Source organism: Vipera ursinii (genome assembly GCF_947247035.1).
Source record: "Vipera ursinii genome assembly, chromosome: 3".
Classification (NCBI taxonomy): Eukaryota; Metazoa; Chordata; class Lepidosauria; order Squamata; family Viperidae; genus Vipera; species Vipera ursinii.
This window is the reverse complement of record NC_139516.1, coordinates 50,995,775-51,022,992: the sequence shown is the minus strand read 5'-3', so window position 1 is coordinate 51,022,992 and position 27,218 is coordinate 50,995,775. Positions and strand designations below refer to the sequence as shown.

The 27,218-nt window shown below is 40.9% G+C and overlaps 1 protein-coding gene across 5 annotated transcripts; it reads left to right on the top strand.

The window, feature by feature from the left end:
- Positions 1–300: 300 nt before the first annotated feature.
- Positions 301–27,218, top strand: BRPF3 (bromodomain and PHD finger containing 3). 5 transcript variants are annotated; one of them, XM_083357503.1, is made up of 12 exons: positions 301–1,655; positions 2,431–2,587; positions 3,644–3,775; positions 4,551–4,679; positions 5,781–6,093; positions 6,356–6,619; positions 14,844–15,341; positions 20,543–20,639; positions 22,118–22,215; positions 23,400–23,497; positions 25,136–25,290; positions 26,434–27,218. In XM_083357503.1, exons 1-12 carry the CDS (start codon positions 307–309, stop codon positions 26,615–26,617), a joined length of 3,474 nt encoding a protein of 1,157 aa, XP_083213629.1. In that variant the 5' UTR covers positions 301–306; the 3' UTR covers positions 26,618–27,218. The 5 variants fall into 5 exon arrangements, with proteins under 5 accessions (XP_083213629.1, XP_083213628.1, XP_083213627.1 ...); XM_083357502.1 differs by having other exon boundaries at positions 14,841–15,341; positions 22,121–22,215; XM_083357501.1 differs by having other exon boundaries at positions 14,841–15,341.

The window sequence follows — 27,218 nt, the reverse complement described above, 5'->3', positions numbered from 1 at the left end:
GATGTAAAGATAAGCCGCCATGTAGGTTTTCTAAACAAACAAACTGGCTTCTATAGAGTCCCCTGGTTTATAGCTTATATATTGTTAAAATTTGGCCAGTTGTGCTTTATTCAATAAACTATGGTTAACTAAAGGGCCGTTTAGTGTGCTTTTGTTTCTAAGTGCCATCAATTTGAAATCACTCCAAGCAATTCATCAGGTAATGAATTAGACTCCATGTACTGAAATGATGTGCACATGCTTAAATATAGTGGTGTTCAAATTATTTTCTGTTGTACTATCCTATAGATTTTCTAACTTGCTGCTATGAGGAAACCTCGGAGGAGGTCCCGGCAGACTTTAGAAGGAAGACGTTCTCCTTCACCGTACAGCTTGAAATGCTCACCCACCCGAGAGACCCTGACATACGCCCAGGCTCAGCGAATAGTGGAAGTTGATATTGATGGCCGTCTCCATCGCATCAGCATCTATGATCCTCTAAAGATCATCACAGAGGATGAGCTGACTGCCCAGGACATCACAGAATGCAACAGTAATAAAGAAAACAGTGAACAACCACTTTTTCCTTCAAAATCCAGGAAAAATCAGTGTAAAGGCAAAAAAAAAGAGACGTGCACCAAACATGCTTCTGGAGCATCTTTTCCTCTACCACAGCCCAGCTTTCGCATGATTGACTCTTTCAGCCAGCTGGATGCTCCTCCCTTGCCTTCAGCTTACTATCAGTATATTGAGAAACCACTCGAGGATGTTGATGCTGAAGTAGAGTATGATTTGGATGAGGAGGATTTGGCCTGGCTTGACATGATCAACGAAAAAAGGAAGAATGATGGGTACGGGTCAATTTCTGCAGAGACTTTTGAACTGCTACTGGATCGTCTGGAGAAAGAGTCATATCTGGAGAGTCGTAATAATGGAGCTCAGCAGACCATGATAGATGAGGATGCTGTTTGTTGCGTTTGCATGGATGACGAATGTCATAACAGCAATGTCATTTTATTTTGTGACATTTGCAACTTGGCTGTGCACCAGGAGTGTTATGGAGTTCCCTACATCCCTGAGGGACAATGGCTTTGTCGCTGCTGCCTACAATCCCCTTCCCACCCTGTTGATTGTGTCTTGTGTCCAAACAAAGGTGGAGCATTCAAACAGACCAGTGATGGTCACTGGGCTCACGTTGTTTGTGCCATCTGGATCCCAGAAATTTGTTTTGCAAACACTGTGTTTCTGGAACCCATTGAGGGAATAGAAAACATCCCACCTGCCCGCTGGAAACTAACTTGCTACATCTGCAAGCAGAAGGGCATGGGAGCAGCTATCCAGTGCCACAAAATGAACTGCTACACTGCTTTCCACGTTACCTGTGCCCAGAGAGCTGGTCTCTTCATGAAGATTGAGCCCATGAGGGAGACCAGCCTCAACGGCACCACCTTCACTGTGCGCAAAACTGCTTTCTGCGAGGCACATTCCCCTCCTGGCACCCTGAAAAAAGGACATGCAACTACTCTTCATGAAGGAGATGAGGACATTGTAAAGAATGAGACAATGCAGAGGGTCAGTCCCAAAAATAAAAACAAAGTAAATTGGAAGCAAAAGGTGAAAAAGGAAAGCAGTGCTTCTGTGCCTCTGCTAATGGTCACCCAGATCCCTTCTTACCGGTGAGTGGCGCAGCTGTCCTAGTCACTTTTTCGGTCTGCCCTGGTTTCTGCTTTCATCTCAGCAGGGCTTAATCGCGAGCTGTGTACATTTTCCAATTATTTATGTCCTTCCCTTTAGAATAAACTATCCCTCCAAATGGCTTACAAGAAATTTTAAAAAGGCAGATAAAAATAAATATTATTTGAAACAAGCAAATAAATAAACTTCTAGGGTTCCTTCTAAATAGCCAGAAGAGGGGGAAGCAAAGTCTAGCCTTCCTTCCCCTCTCTCAGGGATCATTCCTGCAGGGTGGGTGGTGGTCGTGACCCTGTGAGAGGGCAATTAGAAAGACTTTGCTAAGCAGATTTCAGGATGAATGAAACAGCCTAACTGTGTGCTTGATTATAGCCTCGGTCCACAACAAGTGAACTTGTTTCTTAAAGCTCATATCGTAGAAAAATTTTTTTTTGAAATACTAAATTGCTTTGGTTAATTAAAACTGTGAGGTAAATTTTGTTCGTTTGAGCTCATTTGGTGGGTGGGCCTTGCTCATTTTTCTATTACTGCTGCTGAACTGGATCTGTACAACTGTTTCTCGTGGCGTGAATTTTCCAGTTGAAAATCCTCTAATCTGAGATACTGTATAGTTTGTATTTAAAGCTCCTGTGGCTAGAGAATTAGGCAGTGGTCCATATTGCCTGAAGTAGAAGAGTTACCGTGCCTCGTGTGGATTTGCGGAATCTGAATTTGGATTTAATAAGGTATAAGCTCTTTTGATGCTATTATTTTCCCCAGGCTGAATAAAATCTGCAGTGGACTCAACTTCCAGAGAAAGAATCAGTTCATGCAGAGGCTGCACAATTATTGGCTATTGAAACGTCAGTCAAGAAATGGTGTACCACTGATACGGAGGCTACACTCTCACTTACAGTCCCAAAGAAATGCAGAACTGGTATAAGAATTTTTCATCATGATAGTGCTGCCGGAGTAGTATGAGGAAGAAATGTTTGATAAACAGAATGGGAAGGTTTAGGAAAGAATTAGGTGAAAAGGATCCTTTCTTGAATACCTATTGTTAGTTAGATTAAGTTAGTTAATTTTGAAAGTTTGAATGAATAGCAGTAATGAAATTATTACATTTTCTCTTACTGGATGTTTGCCTTGTATAGTTACTTTACTATCAGTTATGGGTGCATAACATCAATTTTTATATTACATAATATAGAAAAGAGGCAAAACCAAGATGATATTAGATATGTTCATGAAACTATTCCTTGAGCCTGGAAATAGGATTAACTCATTCCATAGAGCAATGTTTTCATTCATTGTGGATATTAACTTGGATTGTGGCTATTAGTTATTAAAGTCTTTCTTTCTTCTACAAAGGAATATTTTTCAATCCTAGCTTTTCAAGTGCAGTTACTTATCACAGTGCCCTGAGTGTCATATGGTATTTTAATCTTTTTGTTCTATCCAGATTTATTTATTTAATAAAGGTACATGGGCATCCATCTCAAATATATGACCCTGGATGAGTCATATATATATAAATCTGCCAGAGAAGGGATAAAAGCAATAAGCAGACATTCAGCACAATTAACAAATGGGATCTGATCCACATCTGGGGTACCAGGCTCGAGCACAGAGCCGTGCCTTCTAGGCTTAACAAAAGACCAACTAGGAGAGGGATGACCTAGTTTCCAGAGGGATGATATTCCAGGTGGCAGGTGCCACAACAGAAAAGGCTCTTCTCTAGGGCCCCACTGGCTGACACTCTAAAACAGACTGGACTGAATGGATAGGTAAAAAAAACAACCTGGGAAAGACAATTACATAAGCAACCTGGCACCAAGACTTAAGATTCACCTGGATTAAATCTTTATGGTTAAGAATTAGATACTGTGTTTTAGGTAGACCCTAACTGTGAATTATTGTGGAGAGAAAGTGAAAATTGAGAGATCTGAAGTGACAGAATACAATCTGCAGCAATAAAATGTTATCTCCACAGAAGGAGCAGGATGAAAAGACTAGTGCAGTAAAAGAAGAGCTTAAATATTGGCAGAAACTTCGACATGACCTAGAAAGAGCACGGCTGCTCATTGAATTAATTCGTAAACGTGAGAAACTCAAACGTGAACAGGTAAATGGAAGTATGACTTGATGGTGCTGTAGCATTGTTTCTGTATATTAATTGCTACTGAAAGTTGCATATGCATTGCAGATTTTTTTAGCTACTGAAGGATGGATTTATTTATTTATTAATTTTATTTGCCACTCATCTCATACTGAAACAACTCCAGGTGGCATGTAAATATGAATGGTATTTCATATTGATTAGACCAAGAATATTGATTAAACCTAGAAACAAAATCTAGGAAAACAAGCACATCCGTAGAACTACACCATTATTGTAAAATTAGTTATATAACTGAATTGTTCGGGGAAATACGAATGTTTTTGTCCCTGGAGAGGACATGACATGTTCCTTTCTCCAGTTGCCACTTATCTAATTATGGACCTTTATGTACCTGCATAAAGATGGGAAGGCATAACTATATGTTATCCAGTTGGTTTAAGTTAAAGGTTTCGACAGCTATGTTTCTAGATTTCACAGTCTTATAAAATGCCATTTTGCAGCTAATTATCTGCTTTACTTTGCTGTTTTATGCTTTAAATAATCATTTTCTTGTTCTGACAAAGTGATATAAGTTGAGTAGAGAATTTAGCTTTCTTGAAATTTATGCTCCTATGTGCTATCAGGCAATTTCATACATAACTCCCTGCGATTAGTTTACAGTCCATTTTTATAGTGTTATATGATGAATGAGTGAGCTTTGTACATTAATTATATGTGAAAAAGAAATATTCATTTTTTCTGTCTCTGGTATCTCTAAATAGTATTATTCTGATTTCAGGTAAAGATTCAGCAAGCTGCAATGGAGTTACAGCTCACACCATTCAATGTTCTTCTGCGCACAACACTGGATCTACTGCAGGAAAAGGATCCAGCCCAGATCTTTGCAGATCCCGTAAACCTGAGTGAGGCAAGTACCTAGATACATAGGATGATTTGAAGTCTCTGTTTAGAGGAATGGCTGCATCAGGGATTGGCAATGCAGTACTTGGGAGCATTGAATCATTTGGACAATCCAAAAAAAAAAGAAAAACTTCTTCAGGACTCACAAATTAAAGATAACTTTGCAATATTATAAAGAGTTTGAGGGGTGCAAATGCTGAAATTTCACAAAATCTGCTGCTCTTGCAAAGTTTCTCCCATTTTTGCAGAGATAAATAATGCAATATTATTGCTATTTTATTTATTTATTTTATTTATTTTATTACATTTATATACCGCCCTTTCCCTGAGGACTCAGGGCGGTTTACAGGGAATTAAAAATCAAAACATACAAAAGTTAAAAACCCATTAAAAATATTAAATTCACCCTGTACACTTAAAAACCCCAGTTAAAATTTTCTCCTCAGCCTGGGCCCGGGAGCTCAAAGAGCCAGGTCTTCAGGCCCCGGCGGAATGATCGGAGGTCAGGGGCAGTCCTCAGCTCCACCGGCAGCTGGTTCCAGAGGGCAGGCGCTCCCACTGAGAAGGCCCTATCCCTGGGTGTCACCCGCCGGCAATCTCTTACCGGCGGAACCCTGAGCAGACCCTCCCTGTGGGAGCGCACTGGGCGAAGGGCGTTTGATGCCGGCAGCAGGTGTTCCCTCAAATATCCCGGACCCAGGCCATTTTATCATCAAATAAAAGCATTTATAGTACCCAGCATCTGGAAAAAAACCCTTGCCAGCTCTTGGACAATATAAAAATATAACTGGCAACAATAAAGTCTTGTTACTTGATTATCTCACGTTACTGTTTCATAAAATAAAGTATTTTTGAAGAATAAACTGCTTACACAAAGAGCTGCTAAACTATCCCAAGTAGAGTGCTGTCTATTTGGAAATTGACTGTTACCTTTTAGCAAGATAGATCTGTTTACCAGAGTGGAAGGGAAAGTAATTAAATGAGTGGCATTCTTGTAAGTTTATGTTCAGACCCAGTGCCAATAAGAGGACATACAGAATACTATGATGGGTATACCCTGGTTGGCTAGTAAATGATTTTTGTAATTGTACAGGTTTTATATGTTTAGGTTCCAGATTACCTGGAATTCATTTCCAAGCCAATGGATTTTTCTACCATGAGGAAGAAGCTGGAGTCCCACCAGTACCAAACACTGGATGAATTTGAAGAAGATTTTAACCTCATCCTTGCCAATTGCATGAGGTATAATTCTAAAGACACAATTTTCCATCGAGCAGCTGTCCGGCTCAGAGACCTTGGAGGTGCAATATTACGCCATGCACGACGGCAAGCTGAGAATATTGGCTTTGACCCCCAAGTGGGGATTCATTTGCCTGAGTCTCCAAAGACAGAAGATTTTTATCGTTTTTCTTGGGAGGATGGTAAGTTTCTGAGCAATTTCTGATATAATAAAGACAACTACATGTGTATAAAAATGTAAATCAACTCAAGAAGTCATCTTGAAAAGTATCCTATATAAAAATATTTAACTGATTCCAGATTTAAGTGATGCCTTTCCTGCCTGTGGTATAAAGTCCATAATGTAGTATAATGTTCAGCTAGGTAAGAATGGTGAGTAGGTCTGGCTTGAGATGCAAAGAACTTTCTCAATTGATAGTACATACCCAATATATCTAATTGCAGTCGACAACATTCTTGTTGCTGAGAACCGAGCTCATCTTTCCTTGGAAGTACAACTGAAGGAACTACTGGAAAAGCTGGACGTAGTGAGCACCATGAGGTCAAGCGGTGCCCGAACCCGTCGCGTTCGACTCTTAAGACGAGAAATCAACTCTGTGAGGCAAAAGCTCTCTCAGCAGCAGAGTAAAGCCGTGCCAAATGGAGAATCGGGTCCATGGGAAGAAGGTCTGGAAAAAATGCTGCACAGTGATGAAGACAGGGAGAAAGGTGAGAGATTTCATTGGGTTTCAGTAGGTTAGTGAGGAAAGAGATTTAGTTTAGGCTGGGCTGGGTTGACTAAGTGAAAATACCCCAGGAATCTGTTCATATTAATCTTACATTCATCTGTTAGAAGAATCCTTGCTATAATGGTTGCTTTTAACAATGCATACCAAAATTATTTAAACATTGAGTCAGAGGCATCTTCAGGATTTGTGATATTTATCATACTGCACAGTACAAATTGTACCTCGTGATAAATTGGTGAGTTTGGAAGAAAACAGCAGAGGTTAATCAGATTTGCCAGAGTTGAATCTACTTGGTTGCAGCCCAGAATATGTCGTTATACTGATATCTCTGTAGCTTCTATAGCAAATATGTCAAACTCGCGACGTCACGTGATGTCACGCAACGTATTGGGACGGTTTTGCCATTGCCGGCAATGGGGTGGGCGTGGCTTCCACATGAGGCATCCGGCCCACGGGCCGGCAGTTTGACACCCCTGTTCTATAGGGAACATTCTGTTTACTGGAAGTATAAACTAGTTCTTTGTGGGGGGGAGAAAAAGAGAGAGAGAGAAAGGAAGGAAGGAAGGAAGGAAGGAAAAAAGAAAGAAAAGGAAAGAGAGAGAGAGAGAAAGAAAGAAAGAAAGAAAGAAAGAAAGAAAGAAAGAAAGAAAGAAAGAAAGAAAGTATGAGTCACCAGAGTGGGTTAGCAAAAAGAGTAGCAAAAGAGATAAATGTAGTTTTAGCCTTCCTTAGTAGAATGAAGGGAAGTAATAGTTGCCTTTTGGTTATTATGCCTTATTCAGATTCCATCTCAGCTTTTGTGTCCAGTTCAAAACAAATTTAGAAAAACTGAACTGGTATAAAGAGGAACTTCTGAGGAGGCATTGAGTTAACTGAGTATGTTTAGCCTTGAGAAAAGAAGATTAAGGGGGGATATAATAGCACTCTTCAAGTACCTGAAAGGACTTTACAGAAAAGCAGGTTGAGACCTGTTTTCTGGTAGAGAATATATGTAGCTGAGAGTTGAATTTTTGGCCTCTTGGTGTTCTCTGAGCTTCCGTTTGCTTCTTGCAGATATTTCATTACCAGGCTGGGTTAAATCAGTAGTACATGGGGCACTGAAGTTTGTTATCTGTTTATATGTGATAGATTGATCTGGCTTAGAACATCTATAATTTCCCAATTGAAATTGTGTTTGTACAGGTAGTCCTCGACGTACGACCACAATTGAGCCCAAAATTTCTGTTGCTAAGTGAGACTGTTGTTAAGTGAGTTTTGCCCCTAACTCATGACCTTTCTTGCCACAGTTATTAAGCGAATTATTGCAATTGTTAAGTTAGTAAGTGAATCTGGTTTCCCCATTGACTCTACTTGTCAGACGTTTGCAAAACTTGATCACATGACTCTGGGACAATGCAGCTGTCATAAATATGAGTCAGTTGTCAAGCATCTGAATTTTGATCACATGACCATGGGGATGCTACAACGGTTGTAAGTCATAAATCACTTCTTTCAGTGTCTTTGTAACTTCGAACGGTCACTAAATGAATGGCTGTAAATCGAGGGCTAACCTGTACTTGTCAGTGTGTAGTGAAATTAAAGAATTTTCCTGGTATCTTCTGGCTGCCAATTGATTTTCAGGGTTACGGACTGCCAATTTATCCTATATAGCAGACATGTCAAACACAAGGCCCGGGGGCCGGATCCGTGAAGTGGTTTCATGTGGCCCGTGAAGCCATCCTGGAAACAGTGAGGGAACAGCCCCCACTGCCTTGGCCCTGGCCCAGAGACCCTCCTCCTGCCAGAGACCCTCAGATCTGTCCCACTCCTGCCCAGCCCCCCCCATAGGCACCCTTGATGTGAACGATGCAGAGCTGGCCATGCCCACCCAGTAGGCCATACGCACTCTAGCCACACCCACCCAGTAGACCACGCCCACCCGGCCCCCTGAGGGCAACTGCAATGCTGATGCGGCCCTCAATGAAATTGAGTTTGACACTCCTGCTATATAGCAATCTTCATGGTCCGTGCATTGTATGTTGTAACTTGACATGTTTTGTCTTTGGCTGTTGAGTCTTTATGTTTGCTTTGGATAGATACTGTTGATTTTAGGGGCTGCTGTAATGCCAACAATTTATACTCATCTGGGGGTAATTTTTAAAATGTTTTTAATGTGCGGTAGAGCTATCCTTTTCGTAGGTTATGCAGGTTGTGTTACAATCAGTCGCACAACACATGCATGTTAACCAACACTTATAAAAAGCAGGAACTGAAACCTGAATAGGAACAACCAAGCAAGACACTACACTCAATTCAAAGAGCAGTTGAGAAAGAAACAACACCCCAATGGAGCCACCCTATTTAAACAGCAAGAAGACTTAATTTCCCCGTGCATCAATGATATTACCTAGGCTAGTAATTAAATGTTTGCAAGAAGAAAAGCAAGCTCAAAAATCACCACTGACCCCAAAAGATCAGTTTTCTGTTCTTCCAAAATGTTGGACGTGACACACAGTAGCAGATTTAAATTATAGAAAGACAATTCCAATTGAATATTAGGGAAAAAAAATTCTAATGTTAAAATCCTTTTGACAATGGAGCCCGATAACAAGAGAAGGTAGTAGGATCTCCTTCGCTGTGTAGGTGCAAACCATAGCTTAAACAGGTACCTGTTGAGGATGCTTTAATTTGTGCTGAGCATGATGGCCTAAATGTTTCCTTCCTGTTTGTTATTCTGTGATTAAGAAGTCTTTTGCAACCTGTAAAAATGAGCCCTGAATATTATACCATGAGATTTCGAAGGAAACTATACAGGCATTCTCCAATTAATAGTAAATAACGGAATTCAAGGAATCTTGAACTGTGAACATATGGGCAGTGGGAAATCAAATGGGTTCTATTTTGGTTACATAAAACCAAACACTGATTTATGTGCACAGTGGTTGAGGATTTTTTGAATGAGTCAGAATCCTGTGACTTGTTCAATAAACCATCACTAAAATGAATCATAGTTTAAAGTGATGTGTAAATCCAGCCATAAGTGATTTCAGCTAGCAAGAATCTTAATCTGTTTTGGAACCAGGGGTTATTATTTTTTTTTCCAAGTGACATTAGTTGACAGAACTTGATTGTTCTCCCAAAGAAAGATGTGACATCATAATTCTTATGTCTTGAGATAGTGAAAATGGAAAATGCTGTATATAGAAAAGCAGGCAGGGGGCTGATTCTGAGTTGGGCTATTCAGGGATTTACACAGAATATTATGGCAGTAGCACAAAAAGAGCTGTTCACGTTGTTTGCTTTCCTTCCCAAAAATAGTTTAGCTGAGGTTCGATATTAATACATTACAAATAATAGTCTTCAGTAAATTCGGCATGAATTGGCTACTGCTGTAAGGGTAGTCTTCAATTTACAACCACAATTGAGCCCAAATTTTCCATATCTAAGCAAGAGAGTTTTGCCCTATTTCACAGCCTTTCTGGCTGCAGTTATTTAGTGATCGCAGCAGTAACACGGTTGTTAAGTGAATATAGCTTCCCCACTGACTTTGCTGGTCAGAATATTGCAAAAGGTGATCATATGACTCCAGGACACTGCAGCCATCGGAAATACATGCCGGTTGGCAGTGTCCAAATTTTGATCACATGACCATGGGTATACTGGTTGTAAGTGTGAAAAATGGTCATAAGTCACTTTTTTCAGTGCCATTGTAACTTCGAACAGTTACTAAACAAATGCTTGTAAGTCTAGGAGAGGGGTGTCAAACTGCCAACCCGTGGGCCGGATGCGTCATCTGGAAGCCGTGCCCACCCCATTGCCGACAATGGCGAAAAGGCTCCAATACGTTGTGCGACGTCACGTGACGTAGCGAGTTTGACATGTCTGGTCTAGCAAAAGTTGTGCCGGATGCTTCCTGATTGAGAATTCTTAGTGCTGTCATGAAAGAAGAGACAAATGCATTCAAAGAGAAGTAGCATTAAAAAAACAACACCTCTGATTAGGATATGGAGATTTTGCAGTATACAGTAGTCCTATTCATATCTGCTCAGAATTTTATGCCCATTTCCACTTCCGTTTTGTCCATGACTAGTACCATAATGTGTTTTTTTAATACAACATATGTTTTCCAAGGTTTATAATTGATTTGTAAGTATTACTACATGCTGCAAGAGAAAATGACAGAGAAACATCCTCTTTCCTTGCTGTTTCTAAAAACTAGTCTGGAAGCGAGAAGGGTATTTTAATTAAATTCATTTCATTACATGTTTCTTTGTTTTTAATTTAATTTAATTTAATTTAATTTAATTTATTAATATTTCTATACCGCCCTTCTCCCGAAGGACTCAGGGCGGTGTACAGGGCAAGAATAAAACACAAAGCTACAAAAATTAAAAAGTAATTAAATACATGCCCATAAAAAAAACAATAAATACATTAATAAAACCCCAATAAAATGATAGTAAAAACCCCACCAATCCCCCCTCAGGCCAGGCCGGCTTGTTCGAACAGGTATGTTTTCAGATCGCGGTGAAAGGAGCGAAGATCGGGCGCCGTCCGGAGCTCAACCGGTAACTGGTTCCATAGCTCCGGGGCGCCCACAGAGAAAGACCTCCCCCTGGGGGCCACCAATCTACATTCTCTGACCGGTGGCACCCTGAGGAGGCCCTCTCTGTGGGAACGCACAGGGCGGAGGGAAGTTGACGCCGGCAGCAGGTGTTCCCTGAGGTACTCCGGACCCCTGCCATTTAGGGCTTTAAACACCATGACTAGTACCTTGAATCTCACCCGGAAGACAACTGGCAACCAATGCAGCTCACGGAGCAGAGGTGTGACATGGGAGTATCGGGAAACTCCCAACACAACTCTCGCGGCTGCATTCTGTGCCAGTTGGAGCTTCCGGGTGGTCCTCAAGGGCAGCCCCATGTAGAGAGCGTTGCAGTAGTCTAGTCGAGAGGTCACGAGCGCGTGAGTGACTGTGCATAGATCATCCCGGCTTAGATAGGGCCGCAACTGGCGCACCAGGCGAACCTGGGCGAAAGCCCCCCTAGTCACAGCTCCTATGTGGTCTTCCAGGGTGAGCCGTGAATCTAGGAGGACTCCCAAGTTGCGAGCCCTATCTACGGGGGGTAATAATTCGCTCCCCATAGAAAGAGATGGAATGTCCGAATAAACCCGGGATGAAGGTATGCAAAGCCACTCGGTCTTGTCGGGGTTGAGTTGAAGTCTGTTCCTCCCCATCCAGACCCGAACCGCCTCCAGGCAACGGGACATCACGGTGAGGGCATCACTGGGGTGGTTTGGGGTCGAAAAGAAAAGCTGGGTATCATCAGCATACTGATGATATCCAACTCCAAAACCACGAATGATCTCACCCAGCGGTTTCATATAGATGTTGAACAGGAGAGGCGAGAGGACCGACCCCTGAGGAACTCCACAAATGAGAGACCTCGCGGTCGACCTCTGCCCTCCTGCCAACACCGACTGCGAGCGTCCCTGGAGATAGGAGGAGAACCACTGTAAAACCGTGCCTCCCACTCCCAATCCCCCAAGACGCCGCAGCAAGATACCATGGTCGATGGTATCGAAAGCCGCTGAGAGGTCTAATAGGACCAGAACAGAGGAATGCCCCCTGTCCCGGGCCCTCCAGAGATCATTCACCAGCACGACCAATGCCGTCTCCGTGCTGTACCCGGGCCTGAAACCCGATTGGTACGGGTCTAGATAATCCGCTTCATCCAGGACCAGAGGGAGCTGATGTGCCACCACACTCTCAACAACCTTCGCAAGAAAGCGAAGGTTGGAGACAGGACGAAAGTTGTTCAATACAGCTGGGTCTAAGGCAGGCTTCTTGAGGAGAGGCCTCACCACCGCCTCTTTCAAGACGGCGGGGAAGCTACCCTCACTCAAAGAAGCCGATATAACTGCCTGGAACCAGCTGCGTGTCCTCTCCCGGGCTGCATAGACCAGCCAGGAAGGGCACGGGTCCAATAAACATGTGGTGGTGCTCAGCCTCCCCATGATCCTGTCCACTTCCTCCGGAGTCACAGAATCAAACTCCTCCCAGGTGATATCGACAAGACCACCCGTGTCCTGCTCGACAGACTCTGCCCAGTCAGAGTCCAGACCGATCCAAATCCGAGCGATTTTGTCCGACAGATGCTGGTTAAACTCCTCGGCACGACCATGCAAGGGATCCTCCCTCACCTCCTGATTCAGGAGGGAGCGAGTCACCCTAAACAGGGCGGCCGGGCGATTATCTGCGGACGCGATAAGGGTGGCGAAGTGGTTAGACCTCGCCTCCCTTATCGCAGCGAGATAAGACCTAGTGTAGGTTCTTAGTCGCAATCGATCGGATTCGGATCGGCTGGATCTCCAACCGCTCTCTAGGCCCCGTCTCCGACGCTTCATCTCCCGGAGCTCCACGGAGAACCATGGGGCTCGACGGGATCTGCACCGGGTCAGGGGCCGCAGGGGTACAACTCAATCAAGAGCCTCAGTGGCCGCCCTTTCCCAGGCTTCCACTAAGGCGTCTGCCGAGCTGTGAGCACGGGAGGCAGGTGGGGACCCCAGCGCCGCCTGGAACCTCTGGGGATCCATTAAGCATCTGGGGCGGTACCATTTGATAGGTTCCACACACCCACGGCGGGGGGTGGCAAAACGGAAGACCAGCCGCAGGAGATGATGATCGGTCCATGACAGGGGCATAACAATTGGGGAGCCCCCACCAAGATCATCTAACCACCGTCCAGATAAGAAAACTAGGTCAAGGGTGTGGCCTCCCTCATAAGTCGGTCCCGAAATTACTTGCATCAGGTCCATGGCCGTCATGGAAGCCATGAACTCCCGAGCCAACTCAGATGGTTTTGGTTCATAAATTGCACTCCAATTATAAGAACAGAAGATGTGAAACAGATGTTCTGTAGACCAGAAGAAAGATAGGGCAGCAAATGAAAACCTTTGAAATGACTTCCACAGTTCTAATTTCTATTGCAGGGATACTTTGAAGTTGTCTTCTCCCCACACTTTCCCCCAGAAATTACACACTTACGGTCAACTGCCTCATAAAGGGGAACTAAATTATGTTTAACTGTTACAGTGAAGCAACTACAGAATGTTGCTATCTTTTAGCAGTGTTTTGAGATGATTTTATTACAATAACATTTAAAAGTGTTATTCTCATTCATGGAGAAATAAAATACTTGGTATGGTATTTTTCAATCAGCACTCTCTAATTTTGTTAGGAAATTCTTGAATCATTCCTTCTTCCATGAGTATGGTAAATGAATAGCATGAGGAAGATGATAAAATGACAGCATAAAATGTGTCGTTACATACTTGCGTCCTAGTATCTGACACGAGTATGTATGTTGTGTTTGTGTGATGACATCATCGTGCATGTTTCATCATCTGTTGTATTGACTTTATGTCCTGGTCATCTGTGTTGAAAGCTACAGTATATGGTTTAGGACACGGACAGAATAATTTAACTTAGACTGAATGCTTGGACGTAAAGAGAATCTAAATGGGAAAAAAATGCAAGTGTGATTTTATTCCGTTATGAGTTTCAGCCATACCGTAGTCATGTCAGAGAACAAGAAATATGTCTGAAATCTGGACTGTTCTGAATGTTTTGGTGACTGTGCAAGGAACAACGACAGTTTTGTTTTGTTTGAAATAAAAAATAACATTAGTGACTGCTTTTAGTGTGCATGAAGCAGGATTTCATCTCTTTAATGAGACTTGAACTGCATTTGAAATTCTCCTGCTTTAATTGCTAGACCTTCCAGATGTCTGGATCCTCTTATGTAGGGAATTTAAGTATTTGAAAAAGAATCTGAAAAAATGAGTAAAGAAAGATGGGAAAATGAATTTCATGCAGCTCAGTGTTTTCAGCATATCTACTCAGAAGTAAATCTTTCTAAATTTAACGTGTGGGGGATTAAGAAAATTTGCGTAGAGTTTCCATCCTAAATAATACCATGGGATAAATGATATTTCCTGGCTCTTGTGAAGAGTCATAATAGTTCCTTCTGAAGACTTGGCTAAGATTCTCTCTCCCTTGTTCTCCCCTACTTGGAATGCCTCCCTTAAATACATAATACACAAAGTAGTTATTTAACTGATGTACCATTGACTTACAATCATAGGAGGAAACAGAAAGCTGTGATCCTACTTTAGGGAATACTTTGTAAAATGTTCAAGCAGATTCTTTTTCTCTTTAGCAGATGACACCAAGCCCCCACTTCCCCCTACCCTGGAGCCCACAGGACCTGCACCCTCCCTATCGGAGCTGGACTCTCTGCAGGACCCTCCAACTCTCAAACCCATTAGCGAAAGCAAGTCCTTGAACAGACTGCATAAACGGCTGAAGTCCGAGGTCTTTGATAAGAAGACGCTGCAGCGGGAGAGCCACCACGCCTTCCAGCGCTTGCTCAGCGACAACGGCCTGAATGGATTGGCCCTTCAGGCTACGGGCACTTCTGCCAGCCCCCCGTTTAGTGGAGTGGGCAGGCGGACTTCTGTCCTTTTTAAAAAAGCCAAGAACGGGGTGAAACTACAAAGAGATCTGGACTGTCCCCTTGAGAATGGAGAGGACCACGGCCAAAGTGGGCAGCTCTCCCCCTCCAGCATAGAGGGTGAGCAGCCATCTCGGAAAGAGCCACAGAGTGGGAGCTGCAGCGGGAGCGATGACGAGAAATCCCCCAGGCAGGCAGGAGTGACAGGTGACTCCCCTGAGCTTTCATTCCTCTGATGTTTTGGAAAGTCAGAGATTTCCAGAGTAAGGGTATCAGCTGGCTGGCTAGCAGGCAAGAAATGTCCACATCTCTATACCGTCCAGCATTTCCCTGAGTCACTTTGATCACTGGGTTCTGTGTAGTTTCTGTGATAGGAACCTTTGCACCAGGCTCCAGTGATACTAAGGATGAGAAAAAGTTTATGGGCCCCAAACAGAAGATTAGCCTGAGTTGTGGAAGATATGCTGACCTTTTGATTTGTAACTGATTGGATTTTTTTATTTTTATTATTATTTATTCTGTTGCTAGGACTGTTTTGGGGAGGATTTGGAACGTTTGATAGTTTGAGATATAAGAGTAGAAAGGGTATAAGTTTCTTTATTTTCATCCCAAAAATGTTTCCCCTTGCTTAGACCTCTTTTCATATTTTTATTTGGGGATTGGTCATTATGTATATTACTTTTTATAACTCTTTCATTGGAATGAATCCTGACACTACTGAGATTTTTTTTCCAGTGAACATTTGCTGTTAACACCAGAATCTTCTCCATTGCTTTTAGAATAGAACAAAATAATATGCCAAAGACAAGTTTGATGGTGCCTGAAAGAATGCAACAACATTAAAACTTCACTTATTTATAAGAGCTGAAATATTAAACAGCAGGATCTTTCACTTCCGTGAATGTGTCTCTGAATTTAGGGCTCATGTGATGACTCATAAGTGAGTGTGTGATCAGGCTCCCCTGAAAAACATATTTGAAAATACTCATATTTGAAGTTCTGCCAATGATATTTGATCTCTAATAGTTTATTCACATGTGGCAGTTAACATTTGATGCTGCAGTCATTACATAGTGAACCTTGATCTGTGAGCCCTTATATTATTTCAATATTTAAAAGCGAGAGGATCAAATTATTCTTTATGTATAGAGAGGATTACTTTATGAAACGAGGCTTTATGAGAGGCTTCCAGTTTGGGAATGTTGAATGGATAACCATTCCAAAAGCAGTATTTTTTTACTTACGTGCTCCACGGAGCACTTTTATTTGTCTATCAAATTTATGTGGCTGCCCATATCACAAGAAGTGACTCTGGGTGGCATAGAATAATCAAGTAAAAAGCAACAGAATGATATATGAATAACAAAATTTTCTCTGAAAACTGTCTATAAGAGACAAAATATATATCAGTAATTTTTAATATATTGCGGGACCAAAGACATGTTTTCTTAAGTAGTATATAACACTGATAAGAAGTTAGAGTCATAAGTCTGTCTTCTTTAATCTAGTACCCAGGAGTTATGTTTTGTGAGAATTGTCATATTTCGGGAGCATCCAATTTTGAGAAACTTGCAGCAGGTGAAATCTCCCACTTAGGTATATCCCAAGGTGTTTTGATTTTTATGCGTTTGAGTTGTTGAGGGTGTTGTTGTTGTTAGTTGCGACCCCATGGATAACGTTCCTCCAGGCCTTCCTGTCCTCTACCATCTTCCATTTAGGCTCACGCCTACTGCTTCAGTGACTCCATCCAGCCACCTCATTCTCTGTCGTCCCCTTCTTCTCTTGCCCTCAACCTTTCCCAGCATTAGGCTCTTCTCCAGTGAGTCCTTCCTTCTCATTAGGTGGCCAAAGTATTTGAGTTTCAACTTCAGGATCTGGCCTTCTAAAGAGCAGTCAGGGTTGATCTCTAGGACTGACCGGTTTGATCGCCTTGCAGTCCAAGGGATTCACAGGAGGGTACAGTTACAGTAAAAATGAGGGTGCCGTTGGAAGAATTGAAGGAGCACATTAGGGACAGATTGTCATGAAGAATATCTATGTGGTTGCAAAGAGTCAACAATGATGTGGTGTCACATAATCAGTGATGTGTGTTTGTGCCTGCATCCATGCTTTATACATTTGTGTAGTCTTATTTCAAAGGCTTATGCACAATAGCTGGTCTTACGTATCACCTGCTGGTCTCCCGTCCAAATATTAATTAAGCCTAACCCTGGTTTGCTTCTGAGCTCTGCAGAAGTGATCAGCTTAGTGTGTTAGGCTTACATAGCAGCTGTTGTTTAAAATAATGAACTATCAGTGTAGTTTCGTATTCTAGTTTGATTAGTAAGCGCAGCGGTTATTTTTCCCATTTTGAGGCATTTGTGTGACAGCTCAGTGATTACCAAAAGATTCTAATATTCTGCTGAAAACTCTTTTTCATTCAGACTTCTTCCCCTTAGACTCCATCCTTTTTATCTTTTTGTTCCCGATTAGAAAATTATATAGTGAACAAAAGGGAGTTTTCTGCTTTTCTTCTCATGATAATGATAAGAACACCTTTGTTAAGAAAAAGAATGAAGACTAATTGGCAGAAAATAAGATCAAATAGTTTATTTTCTGACTAATTGGCAGAAAATAAGATCAAATAGTTTATTACTGTCAGTGGTAGTACTTTACAAAAAAGAATGATTTCATCCTTGTATTTTGAGGGGGTGATGTGGATCTCTTTTTTTAAAAAAAAATAATCACATCCATGGGGAGCCTTCTTGAGGCTAATGTATTTCATGAATGCTTAGAGGAGCATTTTATTTGGGAGCTACATTTGTGATTGTTCCTCTGACTGTTATTCCGTCACCCCTGGAATCCAATATTTTCTCATCCTGAATGCTGATTCAGCAGTTCCATTTAGCTATTTTCTATGACCATAGAGATCCCGTTCCTGTTCAGTCTAATATTTAATCAGTTGATGGCAGTTTGAATCATATTTGCCATTTAATTGCCAGTTCACCAAATCTGATATCCTTTTGGACCATTTTACATCGGAGGAATAATTTTGGTGTTGGCAACTTTTTGGCGGTTTTACTGCTCAGTCTTGATTCTAGTTAAATAAAATGCACTATCATAATAAAATAAAAAAATAGTAGCTCATACACAACCTGAAACAAAATGGCGAATTGTCATTTTAGTAGGTCTGGAACACTTTTAGCATAGTAAAACCTCAAAACAGATCAGGCAAATAAGGCAATATTGATATCTCGAAAGCATTTTAATCCCTTTTACATAGGCAGGAGGGTTAAACAGTATGTGGTGACGCTATTATTAATTACTCCCAAGACAGCTGCTTTTGTAGGGGGATTTCCTTTTATACCAGGGGTAGGCAACCTTGGCTCTTTTATGACTCATGGACTTCAACCCCCAGAATTCCTGAGCTATGCTGGCTCAGTAATTCTTGGAGTTGAAGTCCACGAGTCATAAAAGAGCCAAGGTTGCCTACCCCTGTTTTATATCATCATTGTAAATTTTATTCCCATTTACAGTGTCTTTAGTTGGATAGGAATTCTATAAGAACTAAGCTCAAAGGTGAATATATGTTTATACCCTTTTCATGTTAAAACTTATCTTCCTCTATGTGCATATTCTTCTTCTAGAACCAAGAATATTACTACTTTTTATACCTTTACGCTTTATAATACTTATAATAACAGGTATTAGTGAATATATAGAAGATAGTTAAACAATTTTTTTCTTTAGAATTGTCATAATAAAGGAAATGACAGTAGGGAGAAAAGTAGCACCTTTGTTATAGTACAAATGCATGATAATTTATTGGGATTAAATAAAGAGAGAAACAAAAACATACTCAGAAGAAAAGTAATGAGGTGTCCAGGGGATTCCTGTTTGAATGGATATAATAATAATCAAACTTTAAAACAACAATTTAAAAGGATAGGAATAAAAGAATTAGCAATTGAAAAATCATGGCATAATTGCTGGAATGAAGACTATTCCAAAATTAATTCTATGAGGGACTGATAGAATTACTGATACACAGTACTGTTTTTATGGGATAGTTATATTCAGGCAAAATCAAAATAAATATATATGTAGAATATTACGTACACAATTCAGTATGAACTATTTAATTATAATCATACTAAAAACTAATGCTTTGTATTCTCAAAACCTTGTGTCAGAGATCATCTATAATACATATATTAGGTTTGCATGCTGTGTGTTTTCATTCTCTTCAGTTATCTGTGTCCAACATAACTTTTAATTTAAAAAAAAGGTTAAAGAAACTATAATATTTAACACTTCTTGACCTAGGAGATGTTTACAGAAAGACAGTAAATATTCATATACATACAAATGTTGCAACACAGTATATTCAAGATTCTCCTGGTGGTCAGGGCACTTGCATAAGATTGCAGAATATAATCCTTGAAATACTCCCCCCCCAACTACTGCACTGAATTACCTGTTTTATTCTACTACTTCTCCTTTTGTAATAATGCACAAAAAGAAAGATAAAATTACCTTGTAGTGACTTTTATGCTGGGAAAAACAATGCAGTTGGAAATGCAGTGAACATGTATTTTGAATGAGTTCTGTTAGTTTGAAAAGATAATTTGGAACCAATTGGCTTCTTTATTATTTTTTGGAAATAAAACAAAAAGCAAAATGTGTGTATAAAACTAAAAGTGTTATCCTCTTAACTTTATTTGGAAAAATACCATCTGAGAGGATCAAGGAAATGTAGGATTCTATTAATAAGATTGTCCCTAGAATAATTACTTTGATAAATATCTTCATTGGCTTTAAACTCAAATGTTACGTTGTAATTAGGAGAAGAAGTTAAAATTGCTCACATTTTCCCCAGTGTCTGTTGTGCATCATTTAATAAGTGGGTTCTTACAAATATTTTACTTTCCTGCCCCACAGTTACTCCATCTGTATTAATGCAATCTATTGTGTTAACTGCGTAAAGCTTTATTGGGTTCAATGCAGTGGCATCATAAATGAAATTCGGAACTCACTGGATGCTGGTGATTCTGGCTCAGATTTGAAAAGCTAAAGCAACAGTATAAGCTCTGCTATGCCTACACCTGAGTCTCCCTAAGCACGATGAAGTTGTGAAAGTGAATGTTCCTAAACTTTTCTCTGACTGCCAAAACGGCTCCATTAAGGTATCTAGTAGATATCCAGATGGGAAATGCCGCTGGGCAGCCACTTTGCACAAACACTCGGAAGGTTATGCCAACTGTTGCCTTAAATCTTAAATGCATTCTGAATGTAGCTAAATTGAATCTGCTTATCTAACCTCTTTAGCTGGACTGTATAATTGTCTGCGTTTTCATTGATGAATCTCTGAATATCTTTTGAAGAAAAATACTATGTGTAACTAGACTTGTTGTCATCTGTCTCATCAGCAACTGTGACCAATGGCTTCAGGAAGCATACAGAAAGTGGGTCTGATTCAGAATGTAGCTCTGGACGGGGCAGCGGTCTTTCATTTGACATATGCAGGTAAGACCTCTTTTGAGTGGTTGCATTCAAATAATTGAAATTCTACTAATTTTATATAGGTAGTAGGTTGCAGATTTCAAGGTGAAAGTGATTGTTCCTGCCTTATGTTTTGGGCAACCTACAACACAGTAGTAATGGTAAGACTCATATTTGCAATACATTTTTACCTTATGAGTTTCCCAAACTGAGGTATATCTCCCTTGGGGAGGTGTAGACAAAGTCCAGGGGAGGTGTGACGAACCTTTTAGTTACAATATACAGTTGTGACACATCCACTTTTCCCCCCAAAGTTTCATTGTATTATTTTCATTGTTCATTTGTGTCCATTTTGGTGATTGGATTTTTATAGGAGGTATATACGTTAAGATTACACCAAAGGGAGATATGGCAGGTGTGGTGGCAGAAAGTTTAGGAATCCCTGCCTTGTAACATATTTATTTTCTGTCTCTTTCTTCATTTAGCACTAATATTTTAAAATTAACTTACCTGATGATTCCAAGATATAGGGGTACTGTAAGGTCAAGAATAAATTCCAATCCAACTTTTAGGAAAGTTTCCTACAAAAAAAATGGTTTGGTTTGTCCAGTAAACATCTAAATCTTTTTAGATTTACTTCCAAACTTTTGCCCTAGAAATTGTAGAGCCACATTATCTCTGCTGACTCTTCTTACCTTGTCATAGTCTAACTTTCTCAGCAGTCTGAAGCCTCCTTGGCATTTGCTTGCTTCCTCATTCCTCCTATACAATTCCTGGAAGCAGCTCATCATTATTTTAAAGACATAACAGAGCTCCTGTCTGAGGGAGGTGAGCAGTTTAGAAATAGGAAATAGAAAACAATCAATCCGTCAATCAATCAATCAATCAATAATTTGGCAATTATTTTGTCCTTGTTTTTCTTCATGTGGTTTCAGTTGCCCTGCAGGTATCCAGATCATGTAAAGCAGGGGTGTCAAACTCAATTTCATTGAGGGCCACATCAGCATTGTGGTTACCCTTAGGGGGCCGGGTGGGTATGGCCAGGGTGGGCGTGGCTAGAGTGTGCATGGCCTACTGGGTGGGCGTGGCCAGCTCTACATCATTGGCATCAAGGGTGCCTATGGGGGCCTGGGCAGGAGTGGGACAGATCTGGGGGTCTCTGGCAAAAGGAGGGTCTCTGGGCCAGGGCCAAGGCAGCGGGGACTGTTCCCTCACTGTTTCCAGGATGGCTTTGGGGGCCACATGAAACCACTTCGCGGGCCGGATCTGGCCCCCGGGCCTTGTGTTTGACATGTCTGATGTAAAGGATGCTGAAATTGCATATCAAGCCCAGAGGAATGGCTTTCACACTAGCATGGTGACCATCCCAGAAAATAACACTCCTTTGTGACTTGACTCTTTGGTTTCCTTTAGTTCATGACATTATGTGAACTGAACTGAAGCTAACTATCAAATGTTATTTATTATGTAACTTTCTTGTCACACCTCCTTTTTTTCCACAGTAGTCCGCCACCACATAAACGTAGCCGAGGAAAGCCTGCTCTTACACGGGTCCCTTTTCTGGATGGTGTAAATAAAGATTTGGCATATAGCAACTCAGGTGAGATAAAATGTGCACATGAAATTAATATTCGTAAGATATAGGTGCTATTTTTCATGTTGACTGTGCCACAGGAGAATAAGTCTGCAGTTCTTTGCATATTTCTGTGGAGTTAAGCACTACCAAATTCAGTGGGGCTTGCTTTTGAATAGCAGTGCTTTTTTGTAGAGGGCCTAATCATGCGGAAGATTCTCAGGAGTCATAGCTTCAGCCAGCAGTTTTCATTCTATCAAATCCCCTTACTTCATGCATTTAACTATTCCACATTATATAATTATAATACGTTATGGAATACAGGTACTTTGGGGAACAGGATATGGATATAGGAATGCTGAGTAAAGACATTTAAAATCTTGTACAGTGCATTCACAGTACAAAATGCTTTACTATACTAAACAATTAGACTCTGCAAGGCTTTGTAGAAACAGTCAATCTTTAAGCGAATTATCTGTTCGTAAATCCAAACCCAGCTTATCCAATAGGTGTTTTTTGCCAGAAAATGGCAAAAAAAGTTGCAAAACATGACCGTGGGTCATAAATATAAACTGGTTGCCAAGTGCTCAAAATGTGATCATGTGATTGTGGGAGTGATATGACAGTTGCAACTTTGAGGACAGGTTGTAAGTAACTTGTTCTGAGTCTGTTGTTAAGTGATCACTTGTAAGTCAATGACCACCTGTAGTCCAAACTTTGTTGGTGAAAATATCGCTTATGTATGCAAGGACATAAGACAGTTCTTTTATCAGTCATTCCTATGCTAGTAGAAGATTTCTGTCTTGTATTATTCTCCCTTTAGAAGACTGAGGATGGTTGGAATAAGGCAGTTGTTTCACTGGCATTGTGGGAACATTCATGTGTTTTGCCCTAATAACATCATAGGATTGTCCTGCCGAATTTGTAGTATATTTCTTTTGTACCAAATCCATTATTAGAGACTCTTTTTATCAGTTTAAAAGAAGAAAGTGGTAGGATAATTTATAAGTTATTGCCTTCTTTATCTAATATGCTATTTTTTATTTTTGTTCAATTTTGTTTTATTATATCTATTTTAATTAGTTTGTAAGACCTAGCTTTAAGTACAGTCTATGCTTCCATACCAATAATACTGAATCTTCATTGTTATAATTGGTGAATCTGGCATAGCACAACATAATCCTAAATTGGCTGTTATTGTAACTTCTTAGGAAGAAACTTGCTGATGTCATTTGAGGAACACGCTGACCTAGAACCTCTGGAGCTTGTGTGGGCAAAATGTCGTGGCTATCCTTCGTACCCAGCCCTGGTATGTACCTAAGGCTAAGCCAGCGGTACTTCTTCTTGGAAAAAGAAGTTAATTATATTGAAGAACTGTGCATAAGAAAAATCTCACTCAGTATTTTTATATTTACTTCCTGCTAAAAGGCAAAATAGTACACCTGCTTTGAAACACCAAACAGCCCCTAAATATTTTAAGATTATCTGGGGTAGATTTGAATTTTCAGAATTCAGTTTGGTAGTTTAATTATTACTTGTGTTTATTAATTGTTTATTTTTCTAATTATAAATTTACATCTTTCTCTAGTTACATCATGATTCTCTTTCTCTAATCTGCCCTACCTATTATCAAAACCATGTAGTGTAAATTCATTTTCTTCGGTTTTGCACAAAAAGTTGATTAAGAGTTTTGAGTATTTGCCTATTTCTCATCTATAAATGCTTCTGGTGTCAGATTTACAAAGGAGATTTCGGGGCACAATCTATGCATTTGACTCTGTTTCTTATTCTCAGTAGGGTACATCTAACATATTTTTTAAAAATCCACATTAATCTTGATTTTATTATACTACAAATAACCATGCCACCCAAATCTCAGATCACGTCCTTTTGCAGCCATGTTGCAAAAATACAATTATAAATCAGATAAACCCAATACTCACCCTTTTGCATCTTGTAATACCATATATTTAACCTTTGGTCATTTTTGCCTGCCATACAAACTTAAATATATCCTTTTGCCATTGTTAAATGGTGCATCAGTTGTCAAAGCAGGTATTGTCTAAAACAGGGGTCCCCAACCTATGGTCCGCGGCCTGAGACTGGACTGCAGGTTCTTGGCCACTGGGCTGCAGAAATGGCTGGCCGGTGCATGCCCATGTGGATGCACATTCCCCCACTTGGGCTACTGCTCATGGTCCTGTTTGTGCAGGCGCGCAGGCGCAAATGGGGATGCTAGCGCAGGGCAGGTGTCCGCAGCCCATTTGTGAATGTGACGCTTACCTGGGTGGTTTGTGTGGCCCGTTCACCGCTGTGGGGGGGGTGCAGCCATTTGTGTGCCATGCCAATGCCGTACCAGTGCACGTGGCCCTGTGTGCACATGCGCATGCACCAATTTTGAAGCTGCTCTCCTTCCCTCCGCTCCTCGAGCCTGGAAAGGTTGGAGACCTCTGGTCTAAAACAGAAACATCATTCTACACAAGACATTCATTTGTATCACAGAAATTCTCCCTAACAATAACAATTGTAAATTCTCCCATATTAATATATCTTTTTAAACTTCATTCCACGTTTTAATACTAAAATGTAATAAGCGCTAATACTTTCAAGTGAGTTCTCAAATCCAGTTTTAAAATCTATGATTTAACCTCAGAAATCTAAGACATTAGATTCCAGGCTGCATAAAAGTGTACCTTGTTCGATAGGAAAGTGAAAAAAAGAAAATAAATTGTTACAACCAAATTTTATACAGATAAGGGCTTCATGTGTATGCGTAGGAATGATATTTGATGCAACATTTTCAATAAACACCTTCATGGTACAAGAGAGTGATTATCAGGGTTAATCTGTTTTTCATGCTGGAACCAAGGCTTTTGAAGTTACATCTTTGAGCTAAATTTCTGTGACTTGTGTTAAATCACCTCTGTCTTTTGCTCTTTGCTTTTAGATCATTGATCCTGAGATGCCACAAGAGGGCCTCCTTCACAATGGAGTCCCAATCCCTGTCCCCCCTCTGGAAGTGCTAAAATTAGGTGAGCAGAAGCAAGCGGAGACTGGAGAAAAACTTTTCCTTGTCCTTTTCTTTGACAACAAGAGGACATGGTGAGTCAAATAAACAAATGAAGGGGAATAACCTCTTTTCTTTGGACAATAGAATAGCAAGTATTTATTTTAATTAATATAGCAAGCTTGTTGATGATCAAGGGAGGTTTCGGCTATGCAACTGAGTAGCAAGCCAAAAACTGATCCTTCTTGTGCAGTGGCTCCCAAACTTTTCTATACCCTGCACCCCTAGAACGCTTCTGATATACTTGCACCCCTTACAAAAGTTCAAAATGAATTACGCATATATACTATAATTTTGAAAGCCCTAATTTTCGCACCCTCTGGAATAACGTCTTGTACCCCCAGGGGATGCAAGCACCCCTGGTTGGGAACCCCTATTCTAGTGAATCATAAGTATGTCTTCTGTTTACTTTACTTTACTTTTTTACTTTTATTAAATTTGTATACCGCCCTTCTCCCAAAGGACTCAGGGTGGTGAACAGGGCACATATAAATAGAGAATACAAAAATTAAAAGGAATTAAATAATCACCCAGATAAAAACAATAACAGTATAAAAACCCCATTAAAAACCCTAACATCCCCCATCAGGCCAGGCCAGCTTGTTCAAATAAATGGGTCTTCAGACCGCGTCGGAAGGAGCGAAGGTCCGGTGCCGTCCGGAGCTTGACCGGCAGCTGGTTCCATAAAGCCGGAGCGCCCACAGAGAAGGCCCTCCCCCTGGGGGCCACCAGCCGACATTCTCTGACCGGAGGCACCCTGAGGAGGCCCTCTCTGTGGGAGCGCACAGGGTGGAGGGAAGTTGACGCCGGCAGCAGGTGGTCCCTGAGGTACTCCGGACCCATGCCATGTAGGGACTTAAAGACCATTACCAAAACCTTGAATCTCTGTTTGTTACTGCACTAAGCAGTCTAGCTTGTTTTTGCTAGAGAGTATACATTTATTAACACTTTATTGGGCATTAGTGCAACTTGAACATTTAAAAGCCATAGAATGGGGTTGATCTGTACAATTTGTAATGCTCTCAATTTTTTCATTGTCTCCATAATAATTCTCTCTCTCTCTCTCTCTCTCTCTCTCTCTCTCTCTCTCTCTCTCTCTCTCTCTCTCTCTCTCTCTCTCTCTCTCTCTCTCTCTCTCTCTCTCCTCCCCCCTCTCCCTCCCTCCCTCCCTCCTCTAGGCAGTGGCTTCCACGAGAAAAAGTTCTTCCTCTTGGAGTAGATGACACTGTGGATAAACTCAAGATGCTGGAAGGACGGAAAACCAGTATCCGCAAGTCTGTCCAGGTTGCATATGACCGTGCAATGATTCACATGAGCCGCGTTCGGGGAGACCATCCTTTCGTCACACCCAATTATCTGTAGGAAACCTGCTCTACCCATCCTGTAGGAAGTAATGTCTGCATCTACAGGCAAACTGGATCAACTATATCCTGAAGAATATGGGATTTTCCTGCCTACAGGAAGATACAATTGCCATATTTGCATTCTTAGTAGAGACACGGTATTTCCAACAGTAGGGAAAATTCATGTTACATACTTGATATGTGCCAAAAAGTCTGCCTGGTTTCTTTCTGAAGATGTTTCCCAAAGGATCCAGGTGGGAAAGAAGTGATGTAGCAGCCTGACCTAGTAAGATGTTAGGAGCAGCTGCACTATAATGCTGCAACCCTGACAGAATCTTAGATAATTTGCTGATTGAACAAGAAGCCCTACCAGACTCTTGAGTTTTTAAACTTCAGCTAGTCCTGAAGCAGCTGTGGAGTTTATTGCTTCTGTTATGAATAGAGGGTCTTTTTGATGACTCTTGTGTGCCAAATGTTCACTAATATTCCCCATATATTTTCATGTTATTTTTTTGAAAAACACTGGTCCCCTTCCCCCTTTCAATTACTTTTGCAACCCTGTGTGGAAATCTCTAAATTTGTATCTGTTTTTATGTTAGAGATTACAATAAAAAAAGAAA

Coding starts and splice junctions, on each gene's coding strand:
- BRPF3 (XM_083357501.1), top strand. CDS start 307: ATGAGGAAACCTCGGAGGAGGTCCCGGCAGACTTTAGAAGGAAGACGT. Junction 2,588..3,643: donor CCCAAAGAAATGCAGAACTG/GTATAAGAATTT, acceptor TTATCTCCACAG/AAGGAGCAGGATGAAAAGAC. Junction 3,776..4,550: donor AGAAACTCAAACGTGAACAG/GTAAATGGAAGT, acceptor TTCTGATTTCAG/GTAAAGATTCAGCAAGCTGC.